The 21,637-nt window shown below is 36.3% G+C and overlaps 1 protein-coding gene across 1 annotated transcript in view; it reads left to right on the top strand.

The window, feature by feature from the left end:
* Positions 1–21,637, top strand: part of aqr (aquarius intron-binding spliceosomal factor) — a 69,143-nt gene that overhangs the window by 21,295 nt on the left and 26,211 nt on the right. The window contains exons 15-26 of the mRNA XM_079853169.1: positions 2,474–2,594; positions 4,064–4,205; positions 6,788–6,966; positions 8,700–8,867; positions 11,261–11,430; positions 12,589–12,830; positions 13,591–13,734; positions 13,860–13,929; positions 15,535–15,645; positions 15,813–15,922; positions 18,007–18,142; positions 20,883–21,092. Of these exons, the coding sequence (XP_079709295.1) occupies positions 2,474–2,594; positions 4,064–4,205; positions 6,788–6,966; positions 8,700–8,867; positions 11,261–11,430; positions 12,589–12,830; positions 13,591–13,734; positions 13,860–13,929; positions 15,535–15,645; positions 15,813–15,922; positions 18,007–18,142; positions 20,883–21,092 (1,803 nt within the window). The remainder of the gene's footprint in view (positions 1–2,473; positions 2,595–4,063; positions 4,206–6,787; positions 6,967–8,699; positions 8,868–11,260; positions 11,431–12,588; positions 12,831–13,590; positions 13,735–13,859; positions 13,930–15,534; positions 15,646–15,812; positions 15,923–18,006; positions 18,143–20,882; positions 21,093–21,637) is intronic.

Consider the following 21,637-nt stretch of genomic DNA (forward strand, 5'->3'; position numbering starts at 1 on the left):
TGACACTAAAACTCGAAAACTAGAATTTTTTCTCACACAGTAATTTTTATTTTGGGTGAATTATCCACGATACAAATTGTTGCATTTATGTATTGCGATATATTGTTACACCCCTACTATATATACAGTTTCACCAGTATTTGAGTGTTTATTTTTTATTTGAGTTAACAGTATTTAGGGTTTGAGTGACGTGTAGTTTGTCTCGGTTCAGCTCACTGTAGTTTAGTGTCGGGGGACAAACACGTTTAAAAGGTTTTGCACAAAATGACTGGAGCTGCTAATTTTGATTCTGATTGCGGATTAGATTATACTTGTAACATTCTCAATTTCTAAGTTCTGTTAGTGTTTGACTGCTTTAATGGTCACTGCTATAGATGTTTTAGACCCATTGGTGGTCCTGCTTCGGCATGTTTTAATTACTCGCTCCAAATCTCATCAAGAACTGGAGCATTTCCTCTTTAATGCTGAAATCTGGTTATATTCATGCGCTGCGGCCCACAACAGAGTCAGAGCAGGTCACAAACCTGATAAAACACTTCATTAAGCTTCAACAGGATAAGCTGCCCCAACACTCCTGATTAATTCATTTGATTTTCTCAAGCGCCGTCCCACGAGCCACCCGACTCATTCTCTCATTGCAACTGTTTAATGTTTTCTCAGCAGAGTTGTCTCGCAGCGTTTGCTCATTTGGATTTTTAACATGATAGAATGGCTTTATAGTGATCAGAAAGTACAGGACACTTTTAAAAGTGCAGTGCGTATTTAACACTTTCTTTTAAGAAAGGCTTTGAGACTGTGGGATTTGCACTGCACAGTTTACGATAAATTATGCAAAGTTCACACAAGAACAACATTTTGATTTGTATACAAAATCTGTACGCAGGATTGTGTGCTGGAAAACGTGCTGGTTTCAAAACACAAAAAAGCTTTTGATGATGCTGTACTAATTTTTTTTTCAATTCACGTTTATTTGTATACATAGTTCCCACAGGCCAATTAATGTCACGTGACCTCCCCGGAGACGCCATCTTTGATGGCATAAGCTGCTGTGTTTACAAAGTTTTACAAGCAAATTTCGAATATTTCTTTCTGTTTATAATGTTACGAAAATCATGAAGAGACAAAGTTGACAGAGACTCTATTAACACAAGACAGAGAGGGGTACAATGCAAAAATTTCAGTCATAAATGGTGTGGATCCGTATGCGCTAACGCTGTCTGTCTGTCTCTGTGTGTGTGTGTGTGTGTGTGTGTCGAACAGTGGAAACAGTTGTTTTTGTATGTTTTTAATACCTTGTCATTTTGTTCATACAGGACATCATTCAAACTGCAAAGTGTTAACTTATATTTGTGTACACTCGCAATAAAACACAACATTGTGCACCTGACACAAAGTGCTCTGAGCAAATTCTTGCGTGTTTTGAGGGAGTTTCTTTCCTGTTTATCCTCGCCAGCCGTAACCTCCGTCGTTGTTCTGACAAAAGCTTAGTTTTCTCACATTCATGAAGTCTAATGACGGGTATACTGTAAAATCCAAATTTAACTGAACCTCCGGCACGATTTGAACATCCATTGACCCAGCAGGAGATGACCATTTTCACTTTTTATCACGAAATTAACTCGTTTCAGCTTCTTCTTCTAATGTTCTGCCCACAACATGCCCACAGAAATGGCGCCGGGTCGGCAAATGCCCGTATGTTGTGACGTCATGTAGGAACTATGTATAGCGCTTTTCACAATACATAGTGTTTCAAAGCAGCTTTACAGAACGTGCATGAGTCCACATTACAATTTACAGTGATCTGTTATCAGAGGTTATCTGTTATCTCTGTTCAAGTTATGTACTATTTCAGAAATATACTTTTCTTTTATTTCTTTATATATATATATATATATATCACTTTTTACAATACTTATATATACTTTTTACAATACAGATTGTTTCAAAGCAGCTTTACAGAGATAACAGGAAAATAATGCAACAAAGTTTGTTTCTAGAAGTGAAACAGTCAGTCCAGCTTAAGTTCAGTGATGGTTCACTTTTGTTGTAAAAAAGTTAATTTAGTTAATTTATATATATAGCCGCTCTGGAGAAAACCGTGATGTCATCGTCCAGCTCAGTTCAGTTCTCATACCATGGTGTCAATGAAGGCAGATCAATAATATTGTTCAATATTAAATTTAATGTACAAATCACACAGTTAGCTAATAATGTATTAATTTAAACAATGTATTAATTTAATGCAGAAACAATGAGCTCATTGAAGTAATGAATACATGTATGGCTCTTCAAATGTTCATAGGATGCGTTTGGCCCAGTTTGCGCTGTGACGCATGTATAGCCTACATTTGGCCGTCTGATGCGTTTGAAGGGTAAACCATGATAGCACAGCATGATTCGTCCTGCGGCCAGATGATTTGGTGGTTCATGGAGGACAAACAAACCTCATGAAATCGCTCTCACTTCTGTTCAGGTGTCCCACCACGAGAGACGGATCTCCCAGATTGAACAGCTCAACCAGATGCCTCTGTATCCCACCGAGAAGATCATCTGGGACGAGAACATCGTTCCCACAGAGTACTATTCAGGAGAAGGTGGGCAGCTTTGATCACTGCATATCACTATACTAATATTACCATATACAGTCAAACCCAAAATATATTCAGACACCTTCAACATTTCTCACATTATCAGTTTATTCGCTATAGTTTAGAAAACGGTAATAAAATATGAGCAGAACTCAGAGTTATGAACTCAGCTGATATTTGACTGGTTTTGTCCGTCCTTCTGTTAGACTGTCTCACACATGAATTATGTTGAATATCTGTCAGCTGTTAAATTTAACTACACAATTAGATAAAACCAGTTTAGCTCAACCAGTGACCAAGCAATGCTTCATTTTGTTCAGTCTGTGTGTAAAAAGAGCATTAGCAATTAAAGAAAAAACACTTCAGCAAACACGATCAGGTCAAAGTGTCTGAATAATTTTTGGTCCCAATTTTTTTATACATGTTTCTGGTAGTCACTGTATGATGAATATTTGGGTATAATATTGTCACAGTTTAATTTAAACAGCTCTTTTCCAAACAACAACAGTTCATAGTGACCATGTATTTCAAACACAAAAGATACATAAAAATATCATAACAGTCGCCCATATGAATAAAATATATTTTTTTGTGTATGGGAGTAATATATATATATATATATATATATATATATATATATATATATATATATATATATATATATATATATATATATATATATATATATATATATATATAAATATATATAAAAAAAATATATATAAATATAAAAAAAAATATAAAAATTTTTTAAGTTATTATTCCCTGATAATCTTCCCCTCCACCAAAGCTCTGTGCCAAGAATGGCATCATTAATTGGTGTCAATTTGTGTAATTTATAAAAATCCCTCTTTTGTGTGTGTTTGCAGTGATGAGTACATAATGACAGAATTTACATTTTTCATTTAACTTTTCCTGTAGTAATATCCGATTCAAAACTATTATTTTAATAGTGATGCAACTGAGAATATTCAGCCGAAAAACCATTTTTGGTTTGAAGCCGTTTTAGAGGGCTGAAATCATTGACTAACACGGTTTGCATGTTTATATTTAAAAAAGAAAAAAAAAGAAAAAGAAAAAAAGAGTAGAAGCACAATTATATAATTAAAAAAGAAAAAAAAAAGAAAAAGAAAAAGAGTAGAAGCACAATTATATAATTAAAAAAGAAAAAAAAAAGAAAAAGAAAAAGAAAAAAAGAGTAGAAGCACAATTATATAATTAAAAAAGTTGAAGTAAAATCTGCCTTGTGTGCAAAGAACATTCTTATATACAAATTATTTACGTATAAACAAGTATTATTATTAAATTAATTTGTATTAATTGGTTATTATATCATTTTTTTATTTACATTTTCAGTTTAATGGAAACTTTATTAAAATTTATTTCGGTTCATCACTATATTTTAAGCTTCAAGACAGTGTAAAAAAAAAAATGTATCCAAAAAAAATTTTTTGTTGTCGTTTGTGATTCTGAAGGTTGTTTAGCTCTGCCGAAGCTGAACCTGCAGTTTCTGACCCTGCATGACTACCTTCTGAGAAACTTCAACCTCTTCCGACTGGAGTCCACCTATGAAATCCGGCAGGATATCGAGGACGTTGTACTACGGATGAAGCCATGGTTTGTGAAACATTCTTAGCATCTTAACAATATATATATTTGTGTATCCAAATGGACTTCTGAAGGCACTTTCCCAGAGTTTGCTCCAAGGCTTCTCGGAAGGGTGAAATTATTTATTTATTTATTTTTAACGAGGCGTTTTGGAATGTAGGAACTATCTACTGCAAATGGACAAATAGTGAAAGCAGATTAAAAAAAGAAAGAAATTGGGGTGGGGGGAATTCATTGCAATTGCTTTGCTAAATTGTCATCATAAAAAGAAAAATGCCCAGACACTATACTTGATGTAGATACACACAGGATCAGTTTCTGTAAATGACAAATAAACTTGACTTAAGGGGTCATGTGATGCTATTTTAAAAGGTCATTATTTTGTTTATTGGGTGTAATAGAACAGGAATACGTTTAAAAAATCCAAACATTTTTCACATACTGTACATTATTGCAGCACCTCTTTTCCCAGTCTGACTGAAACGGCACATTTGATTTCTACAAAGCCTCTCCTTCCGAAAACTCCAGAGTGCTCTGATTGGCCAGCTGACCCAGTGCGCTTGTGATTGGCCAAACACCTCAACACGTGTCAGAAATGTAAAGCAGTGAGCATCAGCTTCTAAAGTGACTCTAAACACAGACTTAATAGTGTTGTTGGGTTTACTGATCAGTTTGAGTTGGATACTGAAAACGTGGACGATCAAGCAGATCGACTGGCAACTCTCTTACTAGGGGTGGGAGAAAAAATCGATCCATCGATGCATCGCGATTCTCTCTCCAACGATTCTGGATCGATTCTGAGAATTTCAGAATCGATTCTGAGCTTAGTTTTTAACCAGATATGCGATGACGCTGAGTTTGCTTTAGAAACACCCGTAATCTGCTTTCTTCCAATTCCTCACACACATACACAACACCACTCAAACTTTCCGTGAAATAATCTTTCATAAGTTCAGAAAGGTTGAAGCGAATTACTAGGACATTCACAGGCTTCTTTGCACAGGATGCGCTGTGAGAGACGCGCGCTTTGTTTGATGTCACGTTACACTTGAAGCGTGCTGTCTCGCCTTTCGGTATTTTCCTTACAAATGCTTTACAAAGTCATCATTTATGTGGTTTAGAATGCAGTGGACTTGTATATTTAAAATATGAACCTCACTAACAGAAAGCTGCTTTCAATTTCAAATGCTGCTGACGCGCGCTTTGTTTGTGTAGACTGCTCGCGCATGCGGCTGTGCGACTCCTTGTGCAAAATGAACGTAAACACAGCCAGTTATGTCTTAAGGGATTAAACGGACAGGACAAACCACTTTACTTCTTATATTTCAAAAGAGATCCGTGCGTGAATGCAGCTTAATAGATCTCTCGCAGTCTTTGATAAAGTAGATAAAGAATCATTCTGGAATTGGATCGGATCGTGAGGTGACTAAAGATTCCCACCCCTAACATTTATACTGTGAATAGTTTTTTTGAATCGAGAATCATTTTTGAATCGAAAATTGATTTTGAATCAAATCTTGAGCCTAAAAATCGATATCGAATCGAACCGTGACATTTTCTGAATCGTGCACCCCTATCTCTTACCTTTCAGAGACAATGTTATAACAGTTTTATTTAGCGTCTTCACTGTAACAACCTTATGTCCTGAAGTGAAAACATGAAATGCAGTTTAAAAAACATACTGAAGTTTATATTTCTAATTTATTTAGGTGTGTATAGCCAGCGTTGTACTTTGGTAAAATGTGCTGTACACAAGCTAACTGTTGGGTTGCCTTTGGATGGGAATTTATGCTAATATTTCACATTGTGATGTAGACATTCCCGAAAGTATTATCTGGACTTCAATCGATGCGTTTTGGTAAGGTCTGCAGCTGTTCTCTGTTAGACAGAATAAATCCATTTGTGGGAGAATATGAGCTTTGTAACTCAGATAAATTACACTCTAAAGGAAAAGGAAAACATGAAAAAGCTTAATATAACCCATTTAATGCAGTAGCTTGACTCATCACTTAATAGCATAGCAGGGCTAAGATGGTAGCAAATACATCATTTAAAAGAAATGAGATCATCTCGAGGGTCCCTTCATGCAGCAACACGTTTAATGAAAGTTGAAAGTCCTAGTTATTTTCATTTACTCACTTTCATGTCGCTCCAAACCTGCATGATCTGCCGTGGAACACAAAACCAGATGTTTAGCAGAATTTGGATATCCAGTAAAAAATGAATCACTGTCAAACTTCAGGAATGATGAAGCACCATAAAAAGTCCATATGATGTGTGTGCCGTGTCTGCTGTAAGTCTTCTGAAGATATATGATAGCTTTGACAAGAGGTTATTCGCTGATAAAAATCTCCATCGCTGTAAATGTATGTGTTCAGATGTGTTGTCATGCCAGGTTTGCTGAGAGCCACTGCAGAGAGTGACACTGAATAACCTCCAGATTCTCACTTCTGAAGACTTGAGATGGTGTTATTTATTTATTTTTTATCATTTTTGGAGCTTGACAACTCCTGGTCAGCATTGACTTGACTGTAATGATCAGAACAGCGTGAACATGCTCATTTGTGATGAGTTGAGGGCTCTGTCACCAGGCAGTCGGAGTATGGAGGAGTGGTGTTTGGAGGATGGGCTCGAATGGCTCAGACCATACTGTCCTTCTCTATCGTGGAGGTGGCCAAGCCCAACATCGGGGAGAACTGGCCTGCCCGAGTCCGTGCCGACGTCACCCTCAACCTCAACATCCGAGATCACATCAAGAACGAATGGGAGGGTAAACGGCTCTTTCTCTGCACATTTAAAAACCACTCTTGCAAACTCCTAGCAAAGCCTGAGCTGAACTGTAATATCTAGGCAAGGCAAGCTTTTCGTTTAGATCAAGTTGAAGAACTAAAATTAAATGGTAACACTTTAACTAATGTTAACTAATTAACCTTAATGTAATGTAATAACTAACATGAACTAACAATGAGCAATACATTTGTTATTAGTTAATCTTTGTTAAAGGGATACTTCACCTCTGGAAAGATGAATGTGTATTTAAAATAGGTCATTTATGTAGAAGAAATGTGAAGAAATTTTTTAATTTGGAGCTTTCTAGACTGAGAAAAGCCAGAAAATGTATTTTTGGCTTATGTGGATGAAAGACAACAACTCCCAGAATGCACTTGCTTCGCTGCCCTAGGAGGCCACGCCTACCGGTTAGACAGCGCAGTTGAAAACAACAAGGTTAGGCTACCAGTGAGTCTCCGTGACGAGTCTGCCTGGGATTTCGAGATCGCCCAAAATGTCGGGGATTCGGCTTTTGCGTTCTACAGTCGCCATTCATCATGTTTACTGTGGCGAGCAGGACGAGGCTGACGGCCGTGGGAGAACGGCGCGAGGCCGGTGGCGTCATTACTGAGACGCGTCATTACGTCTCGTATCTCTCACGGAGGTGCGGGCATTTTTTTTTTTAGCAATGTTAAAACGCACATCAACCGATCACTTGTTTAGCGTTCATGTAAACACTACATTCAGATTCACCAATCGGAATGAATTCAGTTAGATTGAAACAAGAGGTGTGCATGTAAACAATGAATGGCGACCGCAGAAAGCAAAAGCTGAATCCCGGACATTTTGAACGATCTCGCCCCCAGACAAGTCCGGGAAAAGGAGGATGGTAACCCCTACTACTCAGCTTTCTCCTACTACTCAGCTTTCTCCTACTACTCAGCTTTCTCCTACTACTCAGCTTTCTTCACAGAACAAGAGCCTGCAAGCTTAGCTTCCAAAGAAAGACGGCTGACTGTGTGTACATTCTGTGAGTGAGATCCCACCCTCTATGGGCGGGTTGAACAAATGCGGAACAGCCCCTCCTACTGGCTGTAGTCTTTAGCCTCTGGCCAGAAAATCCTCCGATGACGCAAAATTGACGATTTTTCAAAAAATACATAAATCTCTCCTCTCAGGGGGATATGAGGGTGGAAAGCACGGTAATTCGAAAATACTACAGGTTTTCTACTAATACAAAGCTTAATGCTAAATCCTGAAGTATCCCTTTAATGTTAGTTAGTAAAAATACAGCTGTTCATGTTTGTTCACAGTGCATTAACTAATGCTAACAAGTACAACCTTTGATTTTAATAACATTAGTAAATGCTGAAATTAACAAAGATTAACAAAGTATTGTTCATTATAAGTTCATGTTAACTAATGTAGTTTACTAATGTTAACTGATGAACCTTATTGTAAAGTGTTACCAACTAAATAAACTAAAAACATAGTAAAAACGATATATACATTAAAAAAAATTATAGTATAATTAACAAAATATTATAAAATTAATACAAAAAGCACAAAAAAATTACAAAAAATCTAAATGCCACGAAAAAAAGTATATTTATTTATAAATGTATAAAATGAAAACGAAAACTAAAAAACGGCACTCACAATTTCTTCAGCACGTTAAAATGATTATGCTCACTTCATCCTTCAGTCTCTTCACATCACGGTTCGTTGTTCCAGGTCTGCGGAAACACGACGTTTGCTTCCTGATCACGGTGCGGCCCAACCTGCCGTACGGCACACGCTTCGAGCGCCGGCAGCCGTTCGTGGATCAGGCCGGGCTGGTGTACGTGAGAGGCTGTGAGGTGCAGGGCATGCTGGACGATAAGGGCCGCGTCATCGAGGAGGGTAAGAGTGTTTACTGAGCTCACTGAACCTTATGAGCAGTTTTCTGTCGCCGTTTAGTCAGCGCACAGACTCTCATGAGTTTCCTGAGCTAAAGTCATAACGGGGTTCGCTGGAAACCTTTGAAAAGTGCTTGGTGTCGAGTTATCTGGGAATTTTGTGCATCAGTATCTGCTTCTAACTCGAAAAGAGCATCAGCCAACCACAGGGGACACAGGGAACAACTCCAAATCACTTTCAGCTCTTGTACTTGTAAATTCTGGCAGATTAGACAGTAATTGAACAGTTTGCCTCAAAATGGATTCATTAAGGTTGATAACCTTAAAGAGAAAGAAAACAAAGAAAAGGATACATCATTACGTCTGATTATATTCTCATATGCGAACAAATACAACGTAAATAAAGATTTTACCACATAAAACTGTCCCAATATTTGTTCATTCACATATTTAAGCTCTCTTTCTTTCCTTATCAATACATAATATTATCATTTTACACAAACTAGTTAAACAAACGTGGTATCTGTCACTGCTGTATTTCTTCTGAACACAGAAAGTTGCATTTTTTATGAACACACGAGAACTGTGCACCATGCACTTAAATAACAACCACGGTATGATATAATTCACTGTTCTCCTCTATATTATACATTATAATAGTCAAATAACACAGATTTAAGTGACAATCAGTCCTTCACACAATTAAAGAGAGATGTTGTCATACCATCAGTGTCCCTGAGATGACCGATTGCTGATGCGTTTCCCGTCTTGCGTGTTACTCTCTGCAGCCTTTTAACTTTTCTGCATATGTCAAAAAGGGAAATTTTCCCCTCAAAAAGGGAACCAATCACAGAACGGGGAGGGAGCAGCAAGACGATGACGACGTCTATGCGACACACCGAAGCAGTTTGTTTATATCTATGGATCCAACATGGCATCAGACGCGAAGTAACCTTTCGATGCAGCCTTAGATAAGTAGTTTAGAACGCAAGTTTATTTCGTCTTCTTCCTCGTCGAATTTCTGTCGCTCTACATACGTCATCTGGTATAATTGAAACGATTGGCTATGAGCTGCGTACGGGCGCATTTGATAGACATTTGTAGCGCCCAATAAACGGCTCTGGGCATTCGTAAACCACGCCTCATGTGGTTCCAAGACCACGTCTCAATGAGAAAGAGGTCTGACGTTAGCCAGGCTAATTGTTAATAATAATAGTGAATTATAATTGGGTCTAAATGCCAATGTCTACAGTAGTGATTGAAATAAGAGTATAAATCATCTTTTGAAAGTATTTTGACACATGTATGTATTGTATTGCTTATCGTTACACCAGGAGTGAGTGTTTGTCATTGAATCATTAATTTAGCAGATTTATTCACAATTTATCCGATAACTAAACATGTTTTTATGAATAAGACATTGACTCCATTCAAATTATTTATTTTAATGATTTTGTTCAAATTAATATTTTTTTAAATAGCAATGAACATTTTGTCAGAACCTCTAGTTTGCACGTTATTTTGTTTAGTTGTCTAATGTTGTTGTTTTTTTCCCTTCAGAATTGTGGGAGAATCACAATCTCCATTTTACATAAAATAAAAAGTGTGATTTTCAATGTATGAATTGAAAATCACACTTTTTATTTATGAATCATGCAGCTCCAATGTAAACTGTATCAGTGTAGACAGCGTCGGTGATGACAATGGCCTCTGTTTGCTTTCGACGTGACACTCACATCCGGTGTAGGCAAATGTTATCTGTTAAATGATAACTATTACGATATCTATTGCTATAAATGATAACTATTCGTCGATGTCTTGCTCTGGAGGCAGTCAGATGCAAACGTGTTTGCCTCGCGGTCGCTCAGTAACAAAATGAGCTGTTTTTGGAGCTTGATTTAATAAATGCTTTGTTTATAATGAGAAGGACATTTTTTGCTCTGAAACTAGGAGAGTGATGGATCCCCGCGGCCCATGAACACGGCTCTGACCCGATAAGAGGAGCGATAAATCCATTCACTGGCCCAAATCTCTCTCTCGCGTTGACCCCTGGCCGTCCTCATTGCTGGACCTTGGGAATGTGGTCTAGAATCACTGGTCATTTCTGTTCCAGCGATTTCAGTGTCAATTTACTTGACAAATGATCCCCAATTTAGACGGATTACTGAATATTTATTTCCTTCATTACAATTACATTTATTCATTTAGCAGAGGCTTTTATCCAAAGCGACATTCGATTACATTGTTACTCTGATTTATGGTTTATTATAGTCAAACAGATTACTTTAAAAAGCATTTTATTGTTACAAGATTGAATGTGCGGTTCACTTGACTTTCAGGAAGCATGTTTTTATTTATGTATATATATTGATTCTTGTGTTCTGATGCTTGCACCAGGTCCTGATCCGAAGCCCAAACTAAGAGGAGACACCAGGACGTTTCGGGTTTGGCTCGACGCAAACCAGTACCAGCAGGACATGACCAACAGCATCCAGAACGGGGCAGAAGACCCCTATGAGACCTTCAATATCATCATGAGACGCAAACCCAAAGAGAACAACTTCAAGGTCAGATGATTCCTCCTGTATATTCCTGCCACTAGACTCACACGACCAGACCGTTGACCACTGTTGTTATCAATAACTCAAAGTAAAAGTATAAAAAAAAACGTTTTGTTAATTGAAGTAATATTGATATTTGGTGTTAATTTTTTATTTTATTTAACTTTTATTTCAATTAACAAAAATATTTTTTATATTTTTTTGTTTTGTTTAGTTAGTTGCCAAAGCAATATTTCTAATTTTAATAGTTCAAAGGGTTAGTTCATCCAAACATTAAAAATGTCATAATTTTCTCATCCTCTTGTAGACTTTTGTTCATCTTTGAAACCAAAATGAAGACATTTTTGATGAAATCTAAGTGATTTTTGTCCGTCCATTGAAAGTCTATTGACCCAAAACTCTGACACTTCAAAACGTTGATAAAGAGGTCGTAAATTCTTATGAATCAAGCGTTTTAATCCAAGTCTTCTGAAGAGACATGATCGCCTTACATGATGAACAAATTTAATGTAGGCTTTTATTCACATATAAACATTATTCTGCGAACATAAACTGAAGCTCAATCGTACTTGCTTGATGCGAGAACACACAAACCTCACTGGTTCTTGCAGAAGCTCAAACATGCTGCGTAACACACACACCTCATTGGTTCTCATGCTTCATCTTCTGTGATCCAATTTAAATGCTTTAAACTTTGTTTGACGCTGATCGGTGTATATACGTGAATAAAAGCCTAAGTTTAATCTCTCAGATTTCATTTAAAATATCTTCATTTGTGTTCTGAAGATGAACAAAAGTGGTGAGTGAAAAAATGACAGAATTTAAATTTTTCTGTGAACTATCCCTTTAAGTACTCAATTTGACCGTTCAGCGGATGGCGGATTATGATTGGTCAGATTGCCTGTCAATCAAACTCCCTGCGAAGGGTCAATTTACTAAAACAAAAACTGAAATAAAAATGTATAAAAACTACACAGACATTTTTTAAACAATCTAATAAAATGACAAAACACATGAACTTAAACGTTAACCAACATTAAAATGGAAAATATAAAACAAGAACCACCCAATCAGACTGGAATTATATATTCCAGTTTAAACATCATCTAAAATAGTGGCCCAATCATCCAGAATTATCGAAAAATAATTCCTTGTTGCTTGCAGGCTGTGCTCGAGACCATTCGAAACCTCATGAACACAGAGTGTGTGGTTCCCGACTGGCTTCACGACATCATTCTGGGGTATGGAGACCCTGGTAGTGCCCATTACTCAAAGATGCCCAATCAGATCTCCTCGCTGGACTTCAACGACACCTTCCTGTCCATCGAGCACCTGAAGTCCTGTTTCCCCAATCACACGGTGAAGGTGTCAGAGGAAGATCCCGCTCGACAGGTCCCGCCTTTTAGGTCAGAAATTGGCATTATTGGATAAATGCTACAAATGAGATATATAGACACACACAGACACAGAGTCAAACCAAAAATTATTCAGACATAATTTTTGATTATTTTTTAACTAGTGTGTGCAGGACACTAGAGTTCATTTCTGTAAGTGAGGAGAGCAAAATAAAGTAAACTGTGACATATTATACCCAAAAATTCTTCACACAGTGACTACCAGTAACATTTATACAAATTTGGGACCAAAAATGATTCAGACACTTTGACCGGATCATGTTTTCTTAAGTGTGTTTTCTTTAATTGCTAATGCGACCTTTTTACACACAGACTGAACTGACTTGGTAGTTGTTTGACCTAAACTGGTATTATCTAATTGTGTAGTTAAATTTAACAGCTGACAGATATTCAACATAATTAATTTGTGAGACAGTCTAACAGAAGGACGGACAAAACCAGTGAAATATCAACTGATTTGATAACTCTGAGTTCTTGTCATATTTTATTACCATATTGCATATATATATACCATATATACCTTAACTATAGCGAATAAACTGTGATAATGTGAGAAATGTTGAAGGTGTCTGAATGCATTTTGGTTTGACTGTATATATATATATATATATATATATATATATATATTTCTATTTCACATAGAAAACAGTTATTTTGAAATTGTAATAATATTTCACAATATTACTTTTGAATGGTAGTTCAACTATATTTGTGCAAGGTTTATTGAATTTGTGACTCTCTTCTCCACCAGAATCCGATTCCCTGTTCAGAATGTGAAGGCTAAGAAGCGTAAAGCCAATGAGGAGGAGAAACGGGGTGAGGAAGATCAGACGCTGGTGGTGGAGCCGCATGTGATTCCCAACAGGGGCCCGTATCCCTACAACCAGCCCAAGCGGTGCGTGGAGGACCCAATCTCTCCAGCAACGGGACAGTGAAATAACTGCCTGGATTCAGAATGCATGTCTATGTAAACATAATGCCTGTTCTGCAAACGACTGACGTTCTTGTCCACTTCAACAGAAACACCATCCAGTTTACACCCACCCAGATCGAAGCCATTCGTGCAGGGATGCAGCCAGGCCTTACTATGGTGAGAAATCACTTACTACACTTTTTATTTATATTTCTTTTTTTTCCTCTTCCTGTTCTTTTAATTGACCTCCTTATGAATTACAGTACCAGTCAAAAAATTGCAATAATTAAGGTTTTTAATAGTGTTGTCATAATACTGGAATTTCTAACTTTGATTAAAATAGCGATATTTGATACCATTGGGAAAAACTGCCGTTTATAATATGTGACCCGTCCTGGCAAAACGAGTCGGAATGAGCAAGGGCTAATTTCGAGCTGCAGGCAAAACAAGTGAAACTTTTTGGTCGATTTTTGAGGTTTTCACAAAAATGAGTTCATTAAGCCCTCGTCTAGCGATCCCAATGCTCCAAATAGCAATTAAACATCTAAAACTATCTGTATTTGTGCGTTTTCTGAGAGAAGTACCTTTCCTTTGCTGTTGAACTGTAGTATATCATGGTTTCCACAAAAAAAAAAAATATATATATATATATACAGTACCAGTCAAAAGTTTGGAAACATTACTATTTTTATTGTTTTTGAAAGAAGTCTCTTATGCTCATCAAGCCTGCAGTTAAAAAAAAAAAAAAAACCCAGTAATATTATGAAATATTATTACAATTTAAAATAATGGTTCTCTTTTTTAATATACTTTAAAATGTAATTTATTTTTGTGATGCAAAGCTGAATTTTCATCAGCAAGTACTCCAGTCTTTGGTGTCTTATGATCCTTCAGAAATCATTCTAATATGCTGATTTATGATCAATGTTGGAAACAGTTGTGCTGCTTAATATTTTTTTATAACCTGAGATACTTTTTTCAGGATTATTTGATGAATAAAAAGTTAAAAAGAACTGTATTTATTTAGAATAGAAATCTTTTGTAACAATATACACTACCGTTCAAAAGTTTGGGAACAATAACTATTTTTTTTTAAAGAAATTAGTACTTTAATTCAACAAGGATGCGTTAAATTGATAAAAGGTGATGGTAACGATTTATATTGTTAGAAATGTTTTTATTTTGAATAAATGCTGTTTTTATGAATAAATGCTGTTAATGTTTTACTCATCAATGAATCCTGAAAAAAGTATTCCAAAAAAATATATTAAACAGCACAACTGTTTCCATCATTGATAATAACTGAGTATCAAATCATCATATTAGAATGATTTCTGAAGGATCATAAGACACCAAAGACTGGAGTAATGATGCTGAAAATACAGCTTTGATCACAGGAATAAATTACATTCTACAATATATTCACATATAAAACAGCTATTTTAAATTGTAATAATATTTCACAATATTACTGTTTTTACTGTATTTTTAATCAAATAAATGGAGCCTAAATGCAGAAATTTGCGTAATTTTTCCAAACTTTTGACTGGCACTGTACAGTGTTATCCTCCCAGAAAGATATCAGTCCCTCGCTGCGGTTACTCATATCTATCAGCTGGTTTTGAATCTGTCATTTAAATGTCTGTCAGTCTCTCCCTGTGTGTTTATGTAAATGTAGTAGATAATCCTCCACATGTGCAGAAGAACTGTCCGCTCTGACAGGGAAACACCAATCGTCAGCATCACTTTTTAAAATCTAAATGTTCTTTCCCTCGGCTGTAGGTTGTTGGTCCTCCCGGCACAGGAAAAACAGACGTGGCTGTTCAGATCATCTCCAACCTGTACCACAACTTCCCCGAGCAGAGAACGCTTATCGTCACACACTCCAATCAGGTGCGAGACCGACACCGTGACTCTCTCTGTTCACCAGATTCAAAGCTTAGCATTCAACTAAAATTAGGGTTTCCTAAAATTCCAGATTTCCAGAAATTGTAGTTACATCTGAGTTAAAACTATTTATATGTATTTATTTTCTGGATATGTGTGTGTTTATTGTTCAGGCTCTGAACCAGCTGTTTGAGAAGATTATGGCGTTAGATATCGATGAACGTCACCTTCTGCGTATGGGCCATGGAGAAGAAGAACTAGAGACTGAGAAAGATTTCAGCAGGTACACACACACACACACACACACACACACACACACACACACACACACACACACACCCACACAATTCTGATTTACTGTAGACTTATCTTGAGGAAGCAGTTTTCCCTGATGTTTTGAACCATTTACTATGAAAAGTCAAAAGGTCCTTTCTAATCCAAAAAGAGCTTTTAATTGCAAAAATCCTCTATTGACATCAAATAACACTCACGGTTGACCTATGACCTGCCTAGTTTCTGGGGTAATAAGGAAAAAGCAGAATAATTATTCCTAAACGGCAAAATAACGATCGATTAAAAGCAAAAAGTGTGTGAAAATATGTGCTTTGAAGATACTGAAGAATCCTAATGTTAGAAACTGTGGTGAACCTGTGAACTTAGTCAATAAGAAAAATGAAAATGCCTGTGCAATACCGTACGTCACATCAGTGTCACAACATCCACCTTTAAAACTGAGGATTTTACTCAACAAACATACAGCACGATTCCTGTAGTTGAATTCCCTGTGAATCAGTCAAAAAGACCATTTCTGAACAAAACAAGAGGAAACCTGCCGTACGCAGTTCAACCGAGGGAGGCGACGAGGTGCTGCTTTCTGGTGCTAATGTTTCAACAGTAGATATGGTCTGTGTGTGCTGGTTTCCACCTTACACCGATGTGCAGTACAGACTCTTGTCCTCTTATATCCCCCAGAATTCATTTCTGTATGTACAAAAACTTGACAGTATGAACGTTTACACTTGCATTTGCGACTAAAAATAGACGTGCAAGTAAAAGGTATTTTAGACCATGTTTGCGGATAAAGTAAAAAAAATAATACCAATTTAGTTTTATAACATTTAAAAGTGCATTGTGTAATATTTAGGAGGATCTGTTGACAGAAATGCAACATCATATACATGACTATGTTTCAGTGGTGTTTAAAGACCTTACATAATGAACCGTCATGTTTTTATTACCTTAGAATGAGCCATTTCCATCTACACACACCGTGAGTCTGCTTACACTGACATGTTTCTACAGTGGCCCTGAACGGACAAATGCGTTTTATCACTATGTCGTTCTTCATGCAAAAGAAGCTATGACACTGACACGATGAACAAGTAACAATAATATTCACAATAACATTGTTTTACTGAATAATTACGTAAACCTGATTTCTTCATGTATCTTTGTAAAGAAAGCTCATTAATTTACTGGTTACTCTCTGCTGTCTCAGACGACGACATCACTTCCTGTCGGCCACCGTAACTTCTGTTGGTTGCAATTACACAGTGTACCTTTAAGATCATAAATCATCCTAAATGGTAAAATAAGTCTTGATTTAATCTTCTTATTATTACGGTTATTTTTGCATTACTGTATACAGTGTAAAGTAGTTCTATAAATAATTACATAATTATTAGATTCTGTTTAAAAATATTTAAAAACCTAGTGTACTTTTTGTATTCTAATAAATAAATACTTTTGCTTGCAAATGTCTCCATAAGTACTTTTATTTAGGAAAAAAACATTATTTTTTACTAGGGGTGTTATATCGAGATATCGTGATATATATTGTTGATTTAAACGATATGATTCGCGATATAGAGTTAGTTTTATCCACGACTCAGATAACTGTATTTATAAGGTATAATTCACACAAATTTGTAAATTCTGTCATCATGAATTCACCCTCATGTCGTTTCAAACCTGTAATATTTTCGTTCAACTGAAGATATTTTTTTATGAAACCTGAGAGATTTCTGTGCTTTTCATTTAAAGTCCATTCCTCTAAAATGTAAAAGATTCAAAAAATGTCATAAAGGCATCATGAAAATAATCAAAATCTAGGTCTTCTGAAGAGACACGATGGCTTTATATGATTAACAGATTCACAACGTTAAGATTCACAAGTTTCTTACAGAATTTCAGTGACATTACTACATTAAACTACTATATATAATGTTGAATATAATGAATAATAATGCAATGGGGAATATTGGTGGTTCCTGATAATAACTCTCGGGGAGAAGAGTGAGTGTCAAGCCCTGTTGTGGACAGCATGGTTGAGTTGTGTTGAGTGCTAACGGTCCTGTCCTCTGCCAGGTATGGACGAGTGAACTATGTGCTGTCCCGGCGTCTGGAGCTCCTGCGAGAGGTGGCCCGTCTGCAGGACAGTCTCGGTGTGCCCGGGGACGTCTCCTACACATGTGAGACCGCTGGACACTTCTACCTCTACCAGGTACCCTTCCGCTTCCACTTAAAACTAGCATAGCACTGAAAGTAATAGTAGTAGTGTTAGTTGTGCAATCATAATTTTGACAGTCTGTCTTTTTCTTTTTCTTTTTTTAAGAGAGGTGATTTTAACTCTTAACTCTTAACTTAAATGGCCAAAAATGTGGTATTTAGCTGTCTCACATTTCAACCTCAACACTGTTGCCACATGATTTGCTTTGAAAAAATTAGAAAGAAAAAAAAAAGCAACATTACATAAAATAGTGACAAACAGGAAGTGAAAAATGAATGAAATGAGAGATTTGAATTGGGATCTTGAGAGAGAGAGGAACAGCTCATCTCTCAAGACATAAAATCATTTAAAATAAGACAAAACAAGCATTATAATAAGCTAATGTAAGATTAGTGGTCGACTAAAAGTGATTTTTTTTATGTCAGATGCTGATATCTTAGAGAGCAGGGCGGCTGATATATACAGTAGTGGCAAAAAAAAGTGATGTCCAGCCAAGGAAAATTGATGACGTCACCCTCTATTGAAATATTACCAAACATTTGGTACAAATTTTGTAAGCATATTGTGTAGTTGTGCTTTTTGTAAATTATTTTATTTGTCATAACGCAATGAAACATGCCAAATTGTGCAAATTTTTGGCAAGGCTTTCATATAAAAAAAATAAAATAAACACATGCTAATATGAAAACGCTGCAAGAGAGAACCAATGAAGTATTAATGAGTGATTAAATTCAATAAAGGAATTTTCCTTAGAGCTTTTTTTTTTTTTGCATAGTGAAATAAAACCTGTGTCTGTAGTTTGCTTATATTTTGAGATTTTAATCAAACTTTTTTCTAAGGTCTTTAAAAGCAAACATCCCCTCCAGACATCACTTTTGGCCACTACTGTACGTCACATCACACTGTTTAGTTTAAAGATAGTAAAATCACATGTGTTATATTTGCTGAAATTACATTTATTTTAATTTTAAATAATGTTACTAAAATAGAAATTAATAATAATTTAAAAATTAAATATATTGAGTGTGGATCGCCTGTGACTAAATGTATTTGTCATGCGCTGAACCATGGCGTCCGTACCGTACGGTTCGGGACAAATACATGTACCGTTACATCCCTACTGGACATATTTCTCCTGGTGTTTTTCAGAAGTAATAGAAAGGGTCCTTAATGTCCTATTGTAACTGTGACCTTAATTGTCTACTCCCTTTAAACTGTTAGTGTCTTAAGGACTGTTCCACATGTGCAAAAAATTGTTTATGGTTCACTGACCAATCATGAAAAACTTTGCTTAAACACCGTCCAATAAAGATCTGTGAAGCTTATTTTGATTTACAGTATCCTGAAAAAAATTTTTTTAAATTTTTTTCCTGAGTTTGTCTGTATTATGTAACATACGTTACCAAAAATGTTCAGTAACTTGAGCATTGAATGATAATATTCAATGTGCTCTCCATTATTTTAACAGATAATAAATATTGTATTTACCTGCTTTAGAAGCCTTCCAGTAAATGCTGCTAACGGGGATTAGACGTGAAAAGGCTATTACATTTTAAAGCATCCGTGTGAAAACAAACCTGGAAAGAGACGCCAGGATTTGGGGAGAAAACAAGAGATTCTTAGTGCATTCCAGTGAATTATTAATGGGATATATCGTCAATTAAATCTGCGAGCAGACCACAAATGCTGTCCTTTTTCACACTGTTAAGGCAGAATACATAGGGAAAAATGAAAATAATCAGGAGGAAAAGAATGAGCAATGCAGTGACTGAAAAGAGCTCTAGCCATAGATGTTCTTGTTAAACCATGACACATTAAAATACCAAGTGTTGTTATTCTTGAAAATAGGAAATTAAGGAGATTTTACAGCTCATTCAGTCAAACTGACAGATAAGGATTGTTGGTAGCACAACCATTATGATATGAAATGATTTGTTTCAGTCTTAATCTGAACACAGTAAGCTCTTTAGGGAAAAAGATGGATAAGATACTGCAGATAAGATGAGATCAGATAATTCACCCCCTCAACAACTGTCTTTCATTGAAGAACCAGGATTCCTAGAGTCATTCCAAACCCGTCAGACTTTCGTTCATCTTCAGAAAATTTTGACTAAACCGCTCAATTCATACGGATTAGTTTTACGATCTCTTTATGAACTTTTTGAAGTGGTAGTTGCGTAGCTGTCAATGGAGGGTCAGAAATCTCTCAGAATTTATTCAAAATATCTTCATTTGTGTTCAGAAGATGAACGAAAGTCTGACGGGTTTGGAACGGCATGACGGTGAGGAATTAATGACAGAGTTTTCACTTTTTTGGGTGAACTAACCTTTAAGTTTTGAACACAAAACTAGGGTTTGGGACCTTCAAATATTGTTGTGAACGGTGTGCAACCCCCTTTAGAGTCAGGAAGGTTGAGAAGCGCTGGTCTGGAGTGCAGGGCTGATCTGTGAATCTAGGCAGCGGTTTCACACAGGCCTGCTTTCATTTGTGTTCATCTTATCGCTCTCTGTGGTTCGATACATCACGCTGTGGTCTGTAGATTCATATCAGCGCCTCGGGGGGATCCTTACGGGCCATTAACTCCGATCACAGAGATTACAGTGAAACGCGTGTTGTACTAATTAAGTGTGGATTGTGACAAGGCTGTTTGTCCATTGATGCGCTGTTAATGAGTTCTGCCCATGAAATCCTCAGGCGCTGATCTTATCTGTCTGTCTGTCGCTCGTGTCGTAGGTAATCTCTCGTTGGGAGGAATACATGAGTAAAGTGAAGCCAAAGCCCAGCCGAGAGGTGCCGGTGGAGGACGTGGCGTCACACTTCCCCTTCCACAAGTACTTCTCCAATGCTCCTCAGCCAGTGTTCAAAGGCCAGTCGTACCAGGAGGACATGGACATCGCTGAGGGCTGCTACCGCCACATACGCAAGATCTTCACACAGCTAGAGGTACGGCTGGACCAGAGCTAAAATTACATTATTAATTATGTTTATGTACTTTTTTAAGCTTTTTATCCTACACTGCACATAGAGGTGTGAGTCTTCTCTTGCCCCACGATTCGATTCGATTACGTTTCAGAGGGTAATGATTCGATTATAAAACGATTCTTGATGCATCTTTTCCTCCAAATATTTTATTAATAATAATTACAATATAATTATTTTTGTGATTATAACCCTATTATTAAAACAGTAGAACAAATACAATATGAGAAAGAAATTAAATTAACAGTTCTTTACTTTTTTTTTCATTTTTCTATTTAACTGAAGCATTCAAGTAAGAAATAATACAGAAATGGAATAATCAAATGTAAAAAATAATTACTAATCACTAATCAATAAAAACTCACTAATCACACTCTAAATAGATGGGAAAAGTCTGTTTTTTGGGTAAGGGACAGTTTATCTTAAATAAAGATTTATAATAGAACAATATAAAAACAGTGGGGGGTAAATCATTTAATTTATAAATCATAATTAATGTAGTTGCAAGC

The sequence above is a fragment of the Squalius cephalus genome, assembly GCF_949319135.1.
Source record: "Squalius cephalus genome assembly, chromosome: 20".
In the NCBI taxonomy this organism is placed as follows: domain Eukaryota; kingdom Metazoa; phylum Chordata; class Actinopteri; order Cypriniformes; family Leuciscidae; genus Squalius; species Squalius cephalus.